The sequence below is a fragment of the Tauraco erythrolophus genome, chromosome Z, assembly GCF_009769465.1.
Source record: "Tauraco erythrolophus isolate bTauEry1 chromosome Z, bTauEry1.pri, whole genome shotgun sequence".
NCBI lineage: Eukaryota > Metazoa > Chordata > Aves > Musophagiformes > Musophagidae > Tauraco > Tauraco erythrolophus.
Genome location: NC_141496.1, coordinates 31,974,584 through 31,992,698, shown reverse-complemented (window position 1 = coordinate 31,992,698; position 18,115 = coordinate 31,974,584). Strand labels below are relative to the sequence as shown.

The window sequence follows — 18,115 nt, the reverse complement described above, 5'->3', positions numbered from 1 at the left end:
GATTACTAGAGTTTTGTTCTTCCTAATTTAATCAATGGTTGAAGTCTGTTACATAAGCCAACCTCTTGGAAATCTTTTATACCCTGTTGATTTGATATTATTCTCCCAATGGTACCTGCTGGTAGCATGAAGTTACAGTGAAACTGGCATCCTTTCAGGCAGCTGAGAAATCTCCAACCTCTGAGGAAAGCAACGCCCACTTAATTTTTGTAAAGCTGTTCTTACTCGCAGCCCCTTCCCTTCCCTTCCCTTCCCTTCCCTTCCCTTCCCTTCCCTTCCCTTCCCTTCCCTTCCCTTCCCTTCCCTTCCCTTCCCTTCCCTTCCCTTCCCTTCCCTTCCCTTCCCTTCCCTTCCCTTCCCTTCCCTTCCCTTCCCTTCCCTTCCCTTCCCTTCCCTTCCCTTCCCTTCCTTCCCTTCCCTTCCCTTCCCTTCCCTTCCCTTCCCTTCCCTTCCCTTCCCTTCCCTTCCCTTCCCTTCCCTTCCCTTCCCTTCCCTTCCCTTCCCTTCCCTTCCCTTCCCTTCCCTTCCCTTCCCTTCCCTTCCCTTCCCTTCCCTTCCCTTCCCTTCCCTTCCCTTCCCTTCCCTTCCCTTCCCTTTTTTCATTTTGAAAAACACCACCCGAAGGGTTTAGGTTTGAGCCCAGGATTTTGTGCCTTACCTCAAGAAGGAATAAGCTCCTTTGGGAAAACTTCCAACCTTTCTTTGATACCTGAGAAGGGATTGTTCATTTCTCTTAAGGCTGACCTGCAAACAAAGGAAAGGATATGGTTTTGTGCCTACTTCCTTTCTTCACTGTTTTTTAAGCCAGAAACACTTGTTTGCTTGAGGTTTTAAGATTGCTTTCTGGCACTTTCAAGTTCTAGCTGTATCAGCAATGCTAAACTCACTAAACTCACTTTTTCTGTGTTGGTGTTTGTTTTTTTTTTTTTCCCCACAGAGACCTCCTTGGAGAACAGAAATTTGTGCAGACGTTCCCATTTGGGAAGATGAAAATGTGTGGTAGGAAATCTTCCCTTCTAGTTGTTTTACAGGTGTTCATTAAATAACATAGAACATAGTCCTCTTGCCGTCTAGCTCAAATTCCCTGTCCCTTTGCTTATTGGAGCTTCACTTTCTCTGTAATTTAGATTTCACCAGTCCATGTAGGCATCCAATACATGTTTAGAAATATTCCATGAATACAAGCAGATAGGGAAAACCCTATTCCTGTAAAAATGAACAGTTCTAAAAGAAGCATTAGATCCAGAGATAGACAGAAATACAAAATCAACTTTATAGCATAGAAAAAAAAAAAGTGTAATGAAAAACATGTAAAAAAAGAAAAAAAAAAGAAGCATGTAATGATTTAGAGTGTTTACATCTATATTTAGGTGTCTTTTAATTCTGTACATGTGGTCTTTAAACCAGTACATGCCAGTTTTTCCTCTCACAACTGTTTCCATTGAGAAGGTATATAGCTATACTATATAGATATACTATTATACTATAGGTATAAATAGTGCATCTGTGTAGTAATCAAGACTAAACCCACAATTAGCTCTGGACACCACAGCATTTGTTATGTAAATTCATTAAGAGACATTTAAAAAAAAAAAGTAGAATTCGACTTTACATTTTTTTTCCTAAAGGGAAAATTTTGTTTTGAAGGGTGCAAACAGCAGATTGGTTGGAACATACAAGCAGAACAAAATGTTAGAAATGTCAAGGCTTTCTAAACTAGTGACAGAAAAACTACTATTGAGAGTCTTTGTGGGTTTTGTTTGTTTTAATCAGTTAAACATTTAGTTTAATGTTTTTAGGTTTGTTTTTTTTTTTTCTTACTGAGCAATATTGAGTGATTACGTTGTTTGCAAAAAATTAATCAAGGTCAGTTTTTTAATTCTTGAACACTTGGAAAACAGTCAGTTTTTGAATAAAAATGCTTCGTTTAAACCAATCCCCCACTGAGAACATAAGGAGTCACAGAAATGTATTCAATCCACTAAGTCAAGCGCTCAATCAATGCCAGATTTTACTGCTACCTTCCCGAACACTAATTGAGCTCCACTATGAGCGTGCAGTGCCTTTATTCATGTAATCAGAAAGGACTTTTTCCACTGGGGCCCCTTCTCCTTTCAGTGCACTGATTAGATCCGAGCATTACTCAACCTGAGGTGACTTATCAAGACCTGCTGATTATTTTTCAATCAGTCCATTTAACTGGTTTAAAAGATAGTTAAAACACAGTCAGTCAGCTGAGCTACTCTCCCAACTACCCCACTCCCAAATTCAGCGCTAATGGCAACACTCTCTGGACACTCCTTGTACGTGTTCGTGTCTGCCGGAAGGCAGCAGCACTGTAGTGCAGTAAAACACGGTAAACCGCTGTGTTTCTGTGTGCTTCATTTTCATAACAAACATTGCTTTGAGAGATTATAACACCTTAAAGAGCCCTAGCTGGCTCGGTGTCAGGCTGTCTGCTGAGCTTTGATTCCCCTTCCTGAAATATCGGAGACGATGATACTTCAAACAGACAAAAAGGAAAAACAAACAAAGGAATTAAAATGTTCACTTTCATTTTGACAAGTCTTCACATCGGTGGGAAACCCAGAGAGGAAGCATTCAGCTTCCAGAGAGAGGTCGTATAACCCAGACCTGCTAGTTTTAAGTGACAACACTGCATTTCTCTTTACCCAGCACACGTGTGGCTACAGCTGCTCACGGTTGTGCCTGTTCAGTCTGTCACCTGCTGACGGCTGGAACGTGTGGGTTTGTCACGCAGTGTGAAAGGTGTGCTCCCTTTACAGCTGCTGTTCTGCAAACCGGGAAATCTAGCGTTAGGATCAGTAGTGCTGACCAAAAGCACCCACCTTGACAGCTCAGACGTGTTCAAAACACGCTGATAGGTTAGTCTGTGCTTCTGGGCATTGTTGTTGGTCTTCTCGCAGCTGGTACGGACCCCTTATACACGCGAGTCGTCTGCATGCCGGCAGATGTGCGAGCGTGTGCTTGCACCTGGTTCGGATCAGATGGGTTCTGCTGGGCCACGAGGCTGTGCACAGCCTTGGTGCCGCTAGTCACGGCCTGCTGCTGCATGGCGCAGCCGGATGGGACACAGCTGGGGCGTGGAACAGAGAGACACTCACGCTCGGCTAAAGGATTCCAGCCCCCAAACCAGCACTGTGCTCCTTAAAGCGGTTGCTCAATGATGGTGAATGCAAGGAGTAAGCGAGCTATGGTGAACTCCCAGCCAAGACACCCATGGGAATCTCCAGACCGGGATGGGTGTAGTTCTGTGCCTTGTTTGCTGGTTCCCCTGGGACAGCCTCAGTAGCTTAGCCCTGGACCTAACTACTGTGGACAGAGGCAAATCTCCCTAGTCTTGAATCACCCAGACGACGTGTCATTCAAGAATCTGGTGTGTTTCTGCTCTACACCTACACCCCAGAGGAAGAAATGAGGGCACTACTGTCACTGAGCTTCCCACTGACATTTTTCACGAACACTGATTGAAAAAAGAAGTTAGGAAGCAAGTTGTTGACTGTTACCCCTGCAACAGACACAATTTGTCCTAAAGACAGACTAACACCTCCCCTGTCCAAATCTTTATATTTTCTGCTGAATGATGCTTCTACAAGGAAAGGTTGTTCCTATTGAAATTTTATTTCCAGATGGATTCTCTTTCCAGCAAGTTTGCAGATGACACCAAGCTGTATGGTGTTGTCAACACGCTGGAGGGAAGGGATGCCATCCAGATGCCAATCTTGACAGGCTTGAGAGGTGGGCCTTTATGAATCTCATGAAGTTCAACAAGGCCAAGTGCAAGGTCCTGCACGTGGATCAGCGAAATCCCAAGCACAAGTATAGGCTGGGCAGAGAATGGATTGAGAGCAGCCCTGAGGAAAAGGACTTCGGGGTGTTGCTTGATGAGAAGCTCAACATGAGCCAACGTGTCCTGGGCTGCATCCAAAGAAGTGTGGCCAGCAGGTCGAGCTCCAGAGGTGATCCTGCTGCTCTAGACTGCTCTTGTGAGATCTCACCTGGAGTACTGCTTTCAGCTCTGGGACCCCCAGCAGAAGGACACGGACCTGTTGGAGCAGGTCCAGAGGAGAGACACAAAGATGATTCAAGGGCTGGAGCACCTCTCCTGTGAAGACAGGCTGAGACAGTCAGGGCCGTTCAGCCTGGAGAAGAGAAGGCTCTGGGGACACCTTAGAGCAGCCTTCCAGTGCCTAAAGGGGACCCATAGGAAAGCTGGAGAGGGACTTTTAGCAAGGGCATGTAGTGATCGGACAAGGGGCAATGGCTTTAAACTGAAAGAAGGTAGATTTTGATTAGGTATAAGGAAGAAATTCTTCACTCTGAGGGTGGTGAGGCACTGGAACAGGTTGCCCAGAGAAGCTGTGGATGCCTCATCTCTGGCAGTGTTCAAGGCCAGGTTGGATGAGGCTTTGAGCAACCTGGTGTAGTGGGAGGTGTCCCTGCCTGTGGCAGGGGGGTTGGAACTAGATGATCTGTAAGATCCCTTACAACCCAAATCATTCAATGTTTCTATGATTCTACTGAGATACAAGGTGCAACACAAAGGCACTTCTGAACATCCTGCGAAACAGTCACTTTATTGTAAAATGAATATCATAAGGTAGAAAATTTACATTTCACATAGTTCAACTCTTGATAGAAATGTACAAACCATGTCTAATTTGTAGAAGGGACAACATAAGCTACAAACTGAGGGCAAGACTGGCCAACAGGTTGAGGGGTGCTCAGCTTGTAAAATGTGAGTGAAGAGTCCTTCAGTATTCATATTATCCAGAGTATTGTTTCAGTTCAAGGATCACACAACACAAAACACTTCATTTCTTTTACCTAGGACATTGTACACCTGTAGGGTTTTTTTTGTTTTGTTTACCTAATGTTTTTGTTATTTAGGCTGTAAAGGACAAGCACCTTGTAAACAATAAGGTTGGATTATGAGGTTGATAGACAGTATTCTGACCTTCCTCCTGAACAGGCTGTTAAAAACAGTAGATAAGGGGCTAGGTTCTGATAGGCAGAGATCTCATAGCTTCAAAGCTTTTGGAAATCAATCAGCTTTTCAACTTGAATACAGAGAAGCCACTCCATGGAGGCGTCTTTTGCTTTGAGTCTTTTATACCATTTGCTTATGTACTTTGGATGGGTTCACTTCAAAATCACAGAGTACTTACTCCTGATTATTGCATTTAACAATACTGTGAATGAGGAGGGAAATGCTTTCTTACACTCCAAGTGCTGTCTAAGTACAGGGCTTATTTCCCCTATTTCCACATATCCTTTGATCATCCCTGTGAATCTTCTACACAGCACATTCAAAATCTGACTCGCCCAGATGTCAGCAAAGTGCTGGGAAAACTCATATTATCAAATGGCAAGGCTGCAGATGACCATGAAAAGTAAAAACGTTTCCACATTTCCACATCAATCTCCCTTTCAGAGCAAAGAGGCTTTGCATTAGAAACACATGGCATCAGCTTTTGAGAAAGTTCACTGTAATTTTCTAAAACGAGTATGAAGGAAAAACTTAATTTCAGCATTTCATTTAATTTTAACATTAAATTCTGTGTTTAGGCAAAAGGGATTGGTTACTTTAATCAGCATTAAACTATAATTTCCAAAACACTGAAAAGGTGGAGAGAAGGATCTTTGTTTCAAAATACAAATATTACATGGTAAGCACGGTCACAATAAAAATTGTGGCTCTGCCATTGCATCACTAAATGAGTTCCAAAGTCCTAGTCTCTCTCTCTCTCAACATCCTCATCTGCAAATATTTCCTTAATAATATTTCCTTACTTCAGAGCAGTGTTGTAAAGATTATTTGGTAAAATGTTTGCTCAGGGTTCAGAAAACACTAAGCATCAGGTATTATAAATTATGTGCTGATTTCTCTTTAGCGGCAGCAAAGCCTGAGTGAAGCGCTTGGTAGGAAATCCTCACTGTGCGCTTCCACAGTTAATTTTGTATAAGATTATCTACATAAGAGCACTGTATAGTAAAAGAATCACTCAAAGCTTAGCATCTTTTTTTTTAAACTATTACTTGTTAGCTCTGCTAAATACGACACTAATTATTAAGAAATCGAACTGCATATCAAGTAGTAGTCCCTATACTTAAAAAAAAAAAATTAGAAGATCTATAAGAATTATTTATTGCTACTTCTTGCTTTCCAAGCTTTGGCTGAGAAAACTTGTGCAGAACTCTCCCTGCAGTTAAAGACCGTGATAGAAACTGGTGACAGAAACTGATTGAGGAAATTATTCTTTCCTACAGCTCCAGACCAGCAAACACTTGAGCAGGGGACCATGTCCCTCCTCATTAAGACTGCATTTAAGCATGCGATTAACTTGCAGAATGTGCTCCATTGCCAAAAGCACACGGATAAATGCTGTCTTGGAAAAGGACCATAAATAGACATAATTCGTCATCGTCCCTTAAACGTGTTAGTTGGATTCACGGAACACCTCAACCACACCACACAGAGTTCTGTGTCTGTTAGCTAGCGGTGACTGACTTCATGCCACTGACCACTCTAATGGTCCACTCCCCCCCCCAATATGTGATTATTTTACAATATATGCAAAAGTATCTAAAAAGCACCCCTTTCGTTCCCAAGCCCTCATCAGATATGGTTGATTAGGAGTCATCTCCCGGTTTTCATTCAGTGATCTTGTGTAAATGCTTTTCTGCATGCTATCCAGACAGAGCACATGCTGTCTTGTGAGAGATTTCTGATTTCATAGATGTTGGATAGTCATCACTTCCAGCTTGCAGCATGAGTCCTTAGGTGCTTTGTGAAGAAGTCTGGGCATCATATTTCCTAAAACTGTGGTTACGAAAAGATTCCCTGCAATGAAATGGATCCATAAATAAAGTTGGCAAATGAAAAAGAATCCAAGATATACCTGTCTTGTGAAAAGGAGCAGCCAACAAATCATCAGCTGAAACATGTTATGTGTTGGCAGGTCAGAGGTATATTCCTTCTTCTTCTCCCATCCCACACTGGAAACAGTGGCTTTGTGAAGAAGCATATATTCTTAAGTAAAGAACAAAAGTTAAGACTGTTCTATCTCAGTCATAGGACTAACTGGTTTATGTTGTCTGGGAGTGAAAGGATGACTCTTACGTCATGCTGGCTAATACCACATTGTGCCATGTGTTCAATACATACATACCCGTTCTATCTCCTTTCTGGCTTCAAATGTGGAAGAAATGGCAAGATGTTTCAAATATCTTTTAATTAAGGTGAGGGGGAAGTCTTCTCTAATGATGCATTTAAATGACAGGACCCTGGGGACCCTACCCCAGGAATGAGCAGCTTGAGAAACACAGTTAATACTACATCCAGCTCCAGTGGAAGTCAGCAGATTTCTTTTATCAAGTATGAAGCTGGCAGTGTACATTATGATCTGGTTTTAGCTGCCGGTAAAACTGCCTTTCTTCCTTCAAAAAATGGCATCTTTTTGTATGGCTACAACAGATAACTCTGCCCTAACTGTACCTTGTGGTATGGACTTTCACTACAGGTTTGTACAGCTCTGGGATCTTCCTCTCAATCATGGGCCTAAGGTTCTCCTTCAGCTTTCCATAGTTCTTTCTGAGCTCTAGCTGATATTCCCGCTGGTCAGCAGTAATAAGGCGCTTGTTTTTCTCCACTGCTTCACCACACCTAGGCAAAAGAAAAGAAAAAAAGGCATGGCACGTATCACCTACTTCTACTTCTGTTAAACTCACTAACTTTGTGTCAGGTAGTCTGAATGGCCAAGGATCCATCTCCTCTGGGCTAGGCATTCCTCTGATAACTCATCAAGACCAAAATGATAATGAACTAATAAGAACCCTCTGTTTTTTCCAAGTACACAAATTGAGGTGATATTTTTAAGATATTAGAGATGCATCAGGGAGCTAGTAAAAAACAAATTTAATGACTGCAGAATACTGAGCTACCTGCCTACTTACTGTAAACAGATGCAGTGACAACAGTAGAGAGTAGAGGCTGTATCTTCTGCTTAAGACTAATTTTTATTTAACTCAAAATTATCCTTCAGCAATTATGCTTTGTTTGAACTAAGGAGACGAATACCTTGCTATGTGAGTATGCTTGTTAAGATTTACAAGTATATCTAAAGCAAAGACCATATGTGTCTACCACTACCAATGTGTTTGCTGGACACATACGGTCAAATGTTTTCTTAAGAGCAGCTTCCTACATAAAAATGTCATTTTACTAAAAATAGAATCAATACATTAGTCTAAAATGCTTGATTTCTGTAGAATGTCAAAAGATAAAACAAACGGAAGATCTTAGTTTCTACATAATTAGTTTGAGGTGCTAAAATTTGCTCTTATTTGGGATGCAAAGCCTTCCAAAGCATTGACCATGAAACAAGTCTGGACCAAGCGTCTAAAGCATGAGCATGCCAGGATTCATGATGCTAACTTGCATAATTAATCACACAGTTATATTATTGTTGCATTATTGCTATTATTGGCTTTACGGATGCAATTCAGCATTCATTTTTGTTTTACTGACCTCATTATAAACTCTTTGAAGCACAACCTCAGCTTGTTGTGATGTCGATAAAGTTTGGGGTCGGCTGGAATTTCTGCCAGGAACACTTGCGCTACCTCTAGCGGTCCCTTATAGGAATAACACAGGAAAACGTCAAAAACGCTTAGACTGAAAACAGACCACACGTTTGGTTAAGCTGTTTGTTATTTCACGGGCGGAATTATGAAAGAAAAGAAAATTATGTATAGTCACCATAACAGCATGTATTTTTACTTTCTCACAGCTGCCCCTCCCATTTTTTTCTTTGGCAAGCAGACCTTTTGCCCACTGTATTTTATCCTCTCCTGTTATTTCTCCTCCAGGGAGAACGGGAACAGACAAATTCAACTCAGCAGAGAAGAGCTGGGACAGCTCTGCTGCCAAACCTGGTTACATGAGAGAAATAGAGTGACATTACAAGACCCCAAGGGAGTTAAATAAACCCAGTGCAGAAAAGGACAACTCAAGCATGTTACTTCAGACTAGAGGCTTTGATTGATGAAGAATCTGGAGAAACTGAGAGTATTTAAGCTTTCAGCAAAGAAACCAAGCTCTCTGAAATTGTGGGTAATGCAAAGTTTTGTCTCAGTTATTTCTTCATTCCTTCATTTTAAATTTATTTTTAATCACCTTTTTTTTGTGTTAGCAGGCAAATTTATGTTATAATTATCACATCTCAATCACATCTCAACTTTTTTGGGGGGCACTCAGGTCTTGACTTCACGTATTTTCTATGAAACTGGGAGTTTGTAGTGGTCCAGCAGCAGAATTGTTATTATTACTCCCATTCCCCAAGGATACACCTGGAGTGAAAAAAATGGCTGAGATGGCTAGTGTGCTAGAAATGGAAAATCCTTGGATACATTCACAAGGCTTCTGTGAGATTCTGCACCTACACCCAAGACAGTACTTCCACAAGGACTTTCACCAAAAGCATATCTAATGAACAGCATACAATGACTAAATATCAAGGAATGAAGTTCAAATGCACATTGTGACCAAATGTGTCTGACTAGGTATGCTTCTCCCAGTGCAAAAGATGAGAGCAGAGAAGAAAGCATAACAAGAAAAGTGTGAAGAAACTTTTCCTGTGGCTTATTTGGATCCCTTACCTGATTTACAGTGGCTCCAACTGAGCCCTGCAAAACCATTTGGAGCATTTTGGCATCTGGTGGTTCTTGGTTGGTGGCTGCAGTTAGTTCCTGTGTTTTTTTCCGCATGTCTTCAATAGCAACTTCAATTGGGGTTAAAACAAACTAATGGAAAATGGAGGAAAAGATGCTTCATTACCTGAATCATGCATGCAGTGGACCCGTTCTAAATCTGGCAACACCACTATCATTCTCCTGTGCCAAAAGCAGTAGTTGTGAAACCCAAGAGGACTGTTCAGTCTAAATGTCATCTTGGTAGATACTACACCTGATCCAAAGATCTTTGACATCATTTGCAAGAATAGGATGTGGCTCTGATCCACTGTTTTCATAAATTCATTATTATTCTAAGTTATTGACTTTGCGTCTGAAATGGTTTTGCACTTTCTACCTTCATAAAGTTTCCCTGTCTCTAAACCAGCTCTGAGGTCAATTTATTTCTTTGACTGGCCTTTATCAGCTAGAAGTACAGCCATAAACAGAGCTCCACGCATCCTCCTACTCAGCATTACAACTAGAAGGTCGAAAGAAGAATGTACACTCTCTGTCCTCTTTTCTCCATAGTAAATACCCATCTCGCATTTGTCTACCCATTCTATGCCATTTCTGTTTATGAGAGTAACATGTCTGAGAGATTCAGCCTTCTTTTTTTTTTTCTGCCAAGCATAGAATTTGAAAATATTCCCATCCAGAGACTCCTTCAGCCCCTGAGAAATTAGATCTGTCCTCAAAACCCAATTACCTCTTCTTTTTGAATGACATTGATTCTAGTTTTGATGTAGGGGAAAGCATGCATTGTGGTTAGGATGGTGTTCCTCTTGTATTGTTCACTAAGCTCTCCTCTGGGGCGCCCATCCATGGTGAAAGGCGTAGTGTACATGAACCGACAGAGGTTGAAGTTCTTCTCGAAATAGGTTACTCTGTCTTTCTTCTCATACTCATCAAAATATGGCTCCACAAAAGTAATTTGTATGTATGCCTGAGAAAAGAGGGAAGAATCATCACAGTACTTCACAACTCAAGAAGTGTAAAAGGAATGGCATATGTGAAATATCCCATAGTTCACATTGGCTAAGCATGGTCTGGAAGAGCAAAGAGCTGCAAATCCTTCAGGGTTCCTTCTCTTCTTCAGAGCTGACAAAACTTGTCTCTGGGGAGGACACAGCTTAACCCTGGGCATGAGAGTCAGAGCAGGGACCAGAGATCAGAACTTCTAATTTTCACACTGTCTGACAAGCTACCAAACTAAGCCTTTCTCAGAGGCTTTAAGGACATCCCTGGACACAGAGATACAGCCAAGTGGGTTTTTTTTGGTGCCTTAATGTTTGAGCATAAAAGTTACAAGGGGATTCCATCTCTTCCTTTCTCTTCTGTGATAAAGCACTTGACAGTCTCAGTATTTTCCCTACCTTATTTGGATCCAGCTTTCTTTTGTCTACAGGAGCAGAGTCCTTAATCACTTCCACAGCATCCTCCCCAAAACACTGGCCATAAAATCCCTGGAAAGGAAACAGAATTATCCTAGAACGTTTTTGGTCCTCAATACAATGACAATCATCTGTATGCCTTTAGGAGAAAGGAGTAACCACGAAAATTTCTGGGCTCTGTACAGTCAGTACACTGCTTCATGACCCACAGCTGGCTAAGGTAAGGCATCTTCTAACAAAGATCAAAGTGTGACTTGCTCACAAAAAAGCAGAACTCAAGGTAAAGCAATCAGAACGGAACATCGCAGTTCCATGAAAAAGCTGAAAAGATACCAAAGCAAATATTTGGCATGCTTAAGAAAAATAATTCAGTATATTACAGACATACCTATAAGAGACATGGCCTCAAGAGAATGGATCACTTTCATCATTATGCTGCAAAAAAGGGATCTAATGGAAAGCATATACAGAAAGGAAATAATCTATGGTACAAATCAGTTTGTTACTGATTTTTGTATAGTAATAATACTATTAGAACTGTGTGGGATCATTAGAAAGTATAAGATAACATTGGAGATCATATTAACACAATGTCTTTTTCTTTACCTCTAATCTGTGAGAAATCTCAGGAAGTTTGGTAATCGCAGGTTCTTTATAAACAAATTCCTGTTCATCCAAGTCCCCAAATTTGGATCCATAGAAACCAACGCGGAAGTAAGTTCCAAACATTCGCTTTTGACCCTGATTAATAAAAAGAAAGAGGAAATTTACAAATACTTTTTTTTTTTTTTCAAACATTTTAGTATTTGGATGCCTTTTTTTTTTTTCTCAATTGGTGTATAATAAACCCCCGCTAATCCTGCATTTTCCCATATTTCAGAGTCAGTTATATGTATCATTAGTGCTGATGGATTAGGAGCACATGTTCCTGCAGTAAAGCATACAATTTAAGGGGACATTTGACTGAAATCTAACTTAAAATCTAGGCTAATCATGAAGTGACTTTTGCAAAACAAAATAACTTAGTATTTTTTAATTCCATTGGATACATATTAACAAAATTAAAATTTTGCAATAAACAGTGGTAAGAATTTGAAACTGACTAGACTTAGCAATAAGATTCTTCTGGAGAAAGAGAAAGAAAGGGGCAGTATGACTGCTGAGAATTTAACTGGGCTTTTGCATTTCTTCTGTTTTATAACTGAAAACACTAGTTAATTAACAATAAAGCCATTTTTCTTAAATAGATGTGTCCAGGTGGAATCATGCGTGTTCTTAAGCTAAGTGTAACCTGTTCAGCTATTTTTCTGTAACTCTAAACCAGTTTTATATTCATCTCTGGTTTTTCCTAGAGAGACAATAGAACCTCTTTTCAGCATAGACTACCCTTTGTAGGTAGGCCAAAGCAGATGGAAGCTTTTGGTAGAAAAAGGAAATGGATGTATTTTACATGAACAGCTTTATTATCACCAGTTCTTAAACAAACAGTGCAACCCAGCAACGTGTCTTGCTAGCAGTGTCTTGCCTCACCATTACCTTATTAATAATGCTGTCAAAGGCCTTCTGTAGCTTGCTGTGTGTCAAGGTAAGCTTCCTGAAGTCTCGATGTGCCTCCAGTATGGGGATGACAATTTTGTACACTTCATTCACAGTTTCATACAATCCCCCCTTGGGAGGTAAAATAAAAAAAATTAGAGGAAAAGAAATGAGTCCTCATGCACTCTGAGAAGAAGCTGGATCTCTCTTGATGGGCTGGCTGGAAATGGGATTTATGGGACTATGTTGCTTGTTTTAGCTTTCTAAAAACTAGTAATAGCAAATGGGTAGTTCTGAGCTGCAAACAACAAACTGGATCTAAATTGGACCTCTGATCTGTTATGCTCTCAAACTCAAATGCCTGTGTAGAGCACTTGGTTTCTACTTCGGGGCTAGAAGAAGTAGAAATGCAGATGAGCAGAAGGAAATGGATTTGTTTAGCATGTATGGTTCAGGGCAACCAGAGTTGCACCTGGACAAAAGGAACCTGAATGATACCTTCAGAGATGCTAAATCATATATCGTCTTTAGCATAACAGCAATATGACGAACTACCTGAGTCTTGACATCATGACTCTTTACACAATAAATGTAGACTATGAGGCTGATGGTTGTGTGCTGTGTAAACGCACAGGAGCAACTCTCATATGCTTTCTAAAATCCATAGTTTAAGCAAGATCTTTTTCTTAAATGCACTATTCTATGAAAATACCAACCAAAAAGCTTGGTTCATGCCTGGGACAATCACTTTCTGCTGTTGCTGCCTGTAGTCTCTGCACATTCGTGGTGGTTACATGGCTGAGCTAGGCTACCTGAAAAACCTAGCTTAGCCAGCCCGGCTGAGGCAGGGCTGCATCAGCCATAGGATCTGCCTCTGCCTCTTGTTGTTTGCAGCAGGGCAGATCTGTGGAGCCTTGTTGTATCGGTAAGACTCTGTTTCCTCATGTGCAGGAAAATAAGCTATGGATCTGGCTCAGATAGCCTAACTCCATCTTCTGGTGACTTTGGCCCTCACTCACCGTACTGAAGAGCTCTGCTGCTTGTTCCAGCAGTCCTACCAGGCCGCTTTCTGAGAAATACCTCCCAGAACATATACCATCTTCATCTGGAGACAAAATATCATCTGAAACAGCAGATTCCTCCAGCACATTGGGTGAAATGTTCTAAAATACATCAGGGCAGAGAAATCAGAAACCTAGATCAATAGTCTGCCATAAAGATTGAGGCAGAAATAGTTTCAACATTATTTACATGACAAGAAGAAGAATGACATTATAGAAGCCAGCCAGGGGATACACAGTTAAATTCCATTTAAAAGCGAATGTAACATCATAAATCTCTGCAGATGGAAGATCAGGTTAAACTTTCTTTCTCGCCTCAGGTTTAAAAGATGGACTCCTGAAAACTGGCCTCCCTCTGATGGCTGGATTTCCGTGAAGCTGCGAAGAGCTCCATCTGCCACGCCGCACGGGTCACAATCCATGTACCCTTCCCGCTGCTGGCACCAGGCGGTGGGAAATTCCAAGGTGCACCCCCAACCTCATGCCACCTGCTTGAAGAAGCTGAACTTTCAAGTTGTTGATTTGAGTTTTGCAGGCGAAGGAGAAGTAAGGCATGGACAATATTGCTCTAAAAACTGCAATAATTCAATGATGCTTGTCATTTCAGCCTCTGCTGTATTACACCTTGATCCTGCAGAATTTACTTGGTTTCTTGTTAAAGTTACAAGATATTATTGTTTGTTTAAATAAAACTAGAGGAAGTACACAGCGGCAGTCACTCTTTGAGATTCTAGACCATGAAATAATATGTCTATAGTTCTTCACAATCTCTTTGAGTAAATGACACTGGGTAGAGTCAACTTTAAAAATTTTACAATACATAGAAATAAACATAAATGAACATTAAAATGTGTGTACATGCAGTATGGAACTAGCACATGTAACTTTCAACGGCAGCAGAAATGCTAAGCTTCTATTTGCTAGTAATTAAAAGGAGTTAAATTAGTGTCACAGTGTCTCACTTCAGCAGAAAGTGGCAATGACAATCTGCCTGAGTGCAGGATAGATGCCAGCTGGCTAGCTAGCTGAATCCTTAAAGACATCTTTATAAAATGGCCGAGACACTGAGGGCTGTTACTATTGATCAGATTTCAGATAAAGAATTGGCACCACACATCACTAGCAACGTGGGACCTTCCCCCTTGGGTTTTGTGGACGTATTTATTTCTCCACGGGTGAAATTTACTTTAACCATGCTGCCACCACAGTGCCTAGTCTGCACATCATGTCAGCTCCGCTGGAAGGGTGAGCACAAAGCTCAGGACAGCATTCGCAGGAGTTAAGAATATGTCTGAACTTCAGCCAGAGGGAAAACTGCAGCACGTTTTAGCACATCCATGCCACTTTTTACCTACCAGTCTCACTGAAGATAGTGACTTCGACAAGAGTTAGACTCCCTGGCGCATAACTAGGGCAACTCACATAACCCACTCTGCAGCTCAATTTCTTGTTTTCGCTTTCTGTAACAGTAGCCATTAAGGACTGTTGTCACAGAACGGCGTGTGGCCTTTGGTGGCTTTTTTGGTCAGGCATGTATTTCCATGTTTTACAGTCCATGAACTCTAGTAGGAGAGAGCCTTCATCACATATTCCTGCTGCTTGCATGATCTTTTGCAAAGTGGACATGCCTCACCCACCTTCGATATTGAAGAATTTTGGATTTCTCTTACATGATAAAGGCAATATACAAATTACCACGTATATCATCAGCAATTGTTTCGAACCTCATAAACCTATTTTTTTTTAAGGAAAAGAAACTCTCATGTAAACTCAAGGGGCTTTACTGCGATCCCCAGCCCTTATCACCATGTTAGATATGGCTAGGGTAGCCTGCAACCTATATCCCCAAAACAGCACAGTCAAATTGGGCTACTGCTGAGCCCAGACTAATTAACCCTCTGCCTCAGCAGGTAGACACGCACACTAAGTCCTTGTCTGTGGTAATATAAAGTGGTTTTAAAGTCAGTCTATATGCAATTCATACTCTAAGTCCACCTTATCACTTGCAAAGGGGATTTAGTGTAAACACGAATTAAGCTCAAATGGAGTTTCACTGAAAGAGATCCTGTTCTGATTTTGAGGGACAGTTTTGACTGCACAGAGGGAAGCATACACAGTTTTATCTGGCATAGTACAAAGAAAAATGTTACTCTACTGACAATCAATTTTCTGGGCCCTAACAAAGTCATTGCAGAAGACCTAGCTCAACTGATTTAATCCTTTGCTGCCTCATTTTATTCATCTGTAAAAAGGAGATAAAACTTCTGCTTATTAAGAATAATCTTTTTTTAATACACTTTATTATTGCCCTCAATTCCACAAGTGAATGTATATTATCAATATCAGTTAATTTCATATCTGAGCTAAATGAAGCAATGGACACAGAAGGAGACAGTGTGTGAGATCTGGAGCTCCAGGTAAAGCCAAGACAGCCTGAGTAGTGTTTCTGTCTTTTAACAAAGTCATCTGAACAAAATTTTCACAGACGCTACAAGATATAAACCTGTTTGTAAAGAAGAATGGAGGCTCTTCTCTTGAAAGGTTTTGTAAAAATGCGAAGTGTTAGTATAGTTAATTGTTGTTATTGAGCAAACTGATATTCAAAATTATGCTGTCAGATAGAGTTGTGTAATTTGGTTTCTGGTCATTACAGCATTTCATTACCTCTCTCCTATGGAGCAACTGTTCCTTTGCCAAACGTGTGTTTACACAAGCTTTTTGGAGATTGATTTGTTGCTTTTAAACCTCTAAGTTTTTGCTTGCCTAGTGCCTTGTAGAATTGACTTCAGTTCTGTAAAATAACTGGAAACGTGTTCATTCATGGCAATTTGCATAATCTGGGAGCAATGGAAGAAGAAATTGCATTAGGCTCAAGTGTGTGAGGTTACAAGGATTCAAGGCAGCCTGGGAGCAGGATGACATTGGGAAGGGAATGCAGATTTCACTTCTATCTAAATAATGATAGTATGTTACAAGTAGGGAGAAAAGAAGAAAACAGAAGTAATGAATAGAAGTTAGAAGTTAGGAAGTATACAAAACTGATAAGGAACGCAAAATGGCAGAAGTATAAATCCATGGCCACAAGTTTAGCCAGTAAAAAAGAGTATACACAGCTATCTTAAAAGTAAAGGAATTTAAGAGTAACACTAGGCTATCACCTGATTCCTAAGGTGGAATTGCAAATACTAATGCCCAACATACTAAATTCTGTGCAAAATGCCAAGTAGTTCAATCACGTTCACATGTAGTATTCTGAAGGGAAAAAACACTAGGTGGTATGGTTACATCAAGGGATGATGAATGTACCAGCTACTAGGGTTTGCCATTTCAAAATCACCTGCTCTGTAAAATGTGCTCCTCAACAGTTTAGAAGAGCTAAGCAAAAGGGTGTTCAGGCAGCAAATACTGAATTGCCATATGTTTTAGAAAACTGGGGAAATTCCAGAGGAGAAAATACGCTTTGGGGACCAGGTTTTTTTAAAAGCAGCCAAGATGAGCATATAGTGGCTGGTTTATCAGTCTGCATCCAGGACAAAGTGGTGGAAACACTGATACAAAATTTTGCTAAAGAAAAAAATTAATGATATTGTAATTAATCTGAATTGACACATCAAACTACAGAAACCTGATACTTTAAAATAGATTACAATCTCATAGAGGCAATAATGCCCAAACAGTAGATGTTTGGACATCAAACCAACAACACCTGAGTTGATTCTGCAAAATGTTTCCACTAGTTAGTTGAACTGATTCATAATCGTTACAGCAAACACTCTGTAAATGAACAATGGTCTTCACTGGTCTTAGAGAATAATGATGAAGGAGGAATCATTAACACATGGGAATACTTTAAGGGTTCGGCCATTTCTGTTTTTAATAATGTGTGAAAAAAAAAAGCAGTAAAATCACTGAATTTGCACATGAAATCAGTTCAGGTAAAGGTAACCAAACTGCGTAATCTAATAAACTACATATAAATGTAAGTATTTCAAAATGTCTAACAATAAAGAGTTATGCTTCCAGTTTTGTGATGTAGAAAAGAAGGATGAAAACCAAAACCCAGGAAAACTCTCTGGATAAGATCAATGAGTAAAGAGCTCAACAACGTCAAAAGAATCAGTGAAGTCTTTGGAGAGATAAACTGAGAAGCACTTTCCAGGCTTAAAGAACTTATGGGACATTTTTACATGACTTTGGTGTGACTGTGCATAGACTACAGCGACTGTGTCATTCATCAATCAAAAGGGTGTTCGTTTGTAACTGGAGGACAGTCAAAGGATTGGAGAAAATGCCTGAAAGAACTGAGCAGCTCCAATTGCCTAGACTATGAGAAAGACATTTGAAAGACGCATTTGTCACAGTTGATAAGTA

The 18,115-nt window shown here is 40.5% G+C and overlaps 1 protein-coding gene across 1 annotated transcript in view; it reads right to left on the bottom strand.

The window, feature by feature from the left end:
* Nucleotides 1-5,437: 5,437 nt before the first annotated feature.
* The window catches only part of DOCK8 (dedicator of cytokinesis 8), a 73,752-nt gene continuing 61,074 nt past the window's right edge, over nucleotides 5,438-18,115 (bottom strand). Inside the window, exons 38-46 of the mRNA XM_086629953.1 lie at nucleotides 13,703-13,846; nucleotides 12,684-12,815; nucleotides 11,754-11,888; nucleotides 11,130-11,219; nucleotides 10,463-10,699; nucleotides 9,682-9,825; nucleotides 8,552-8,658; nucleotides 7,520-7,687; nucleotides 5,438-6,865 (exon numbers count right to left, since the gene is read on the bottom strand). Coding sequence (XP_086486079.1) covers nucleotides 6,802-6,865; nucleotides 7,520-7,687; nucleotides 8,552-8,658; nucleotides 9,682-9,825; nucleotides 10,463-10,699; nucleotides 11,130-11,219; nucleotides 11,754-11,888; nucleotides 12,684-12,815; nucleotides 13,703-13,846 — 1,221 coding nt within the window. The 3' untranslated portion in view covers nucleotides 5,438-6,801. The remainder of the gene's footprint in view (nucleotides 6,866-7,519; nucleotides 7,688-8,551; nucleotides 8,659-9,681; nucleotides 9,826-10,462; nucleotides 10,700-11,129; nucleotides 11,220-11,753; nucleotides 11,889-12,683; nucleotides 12,816-13,702; nucleotides 13,847-18,115) is intronic.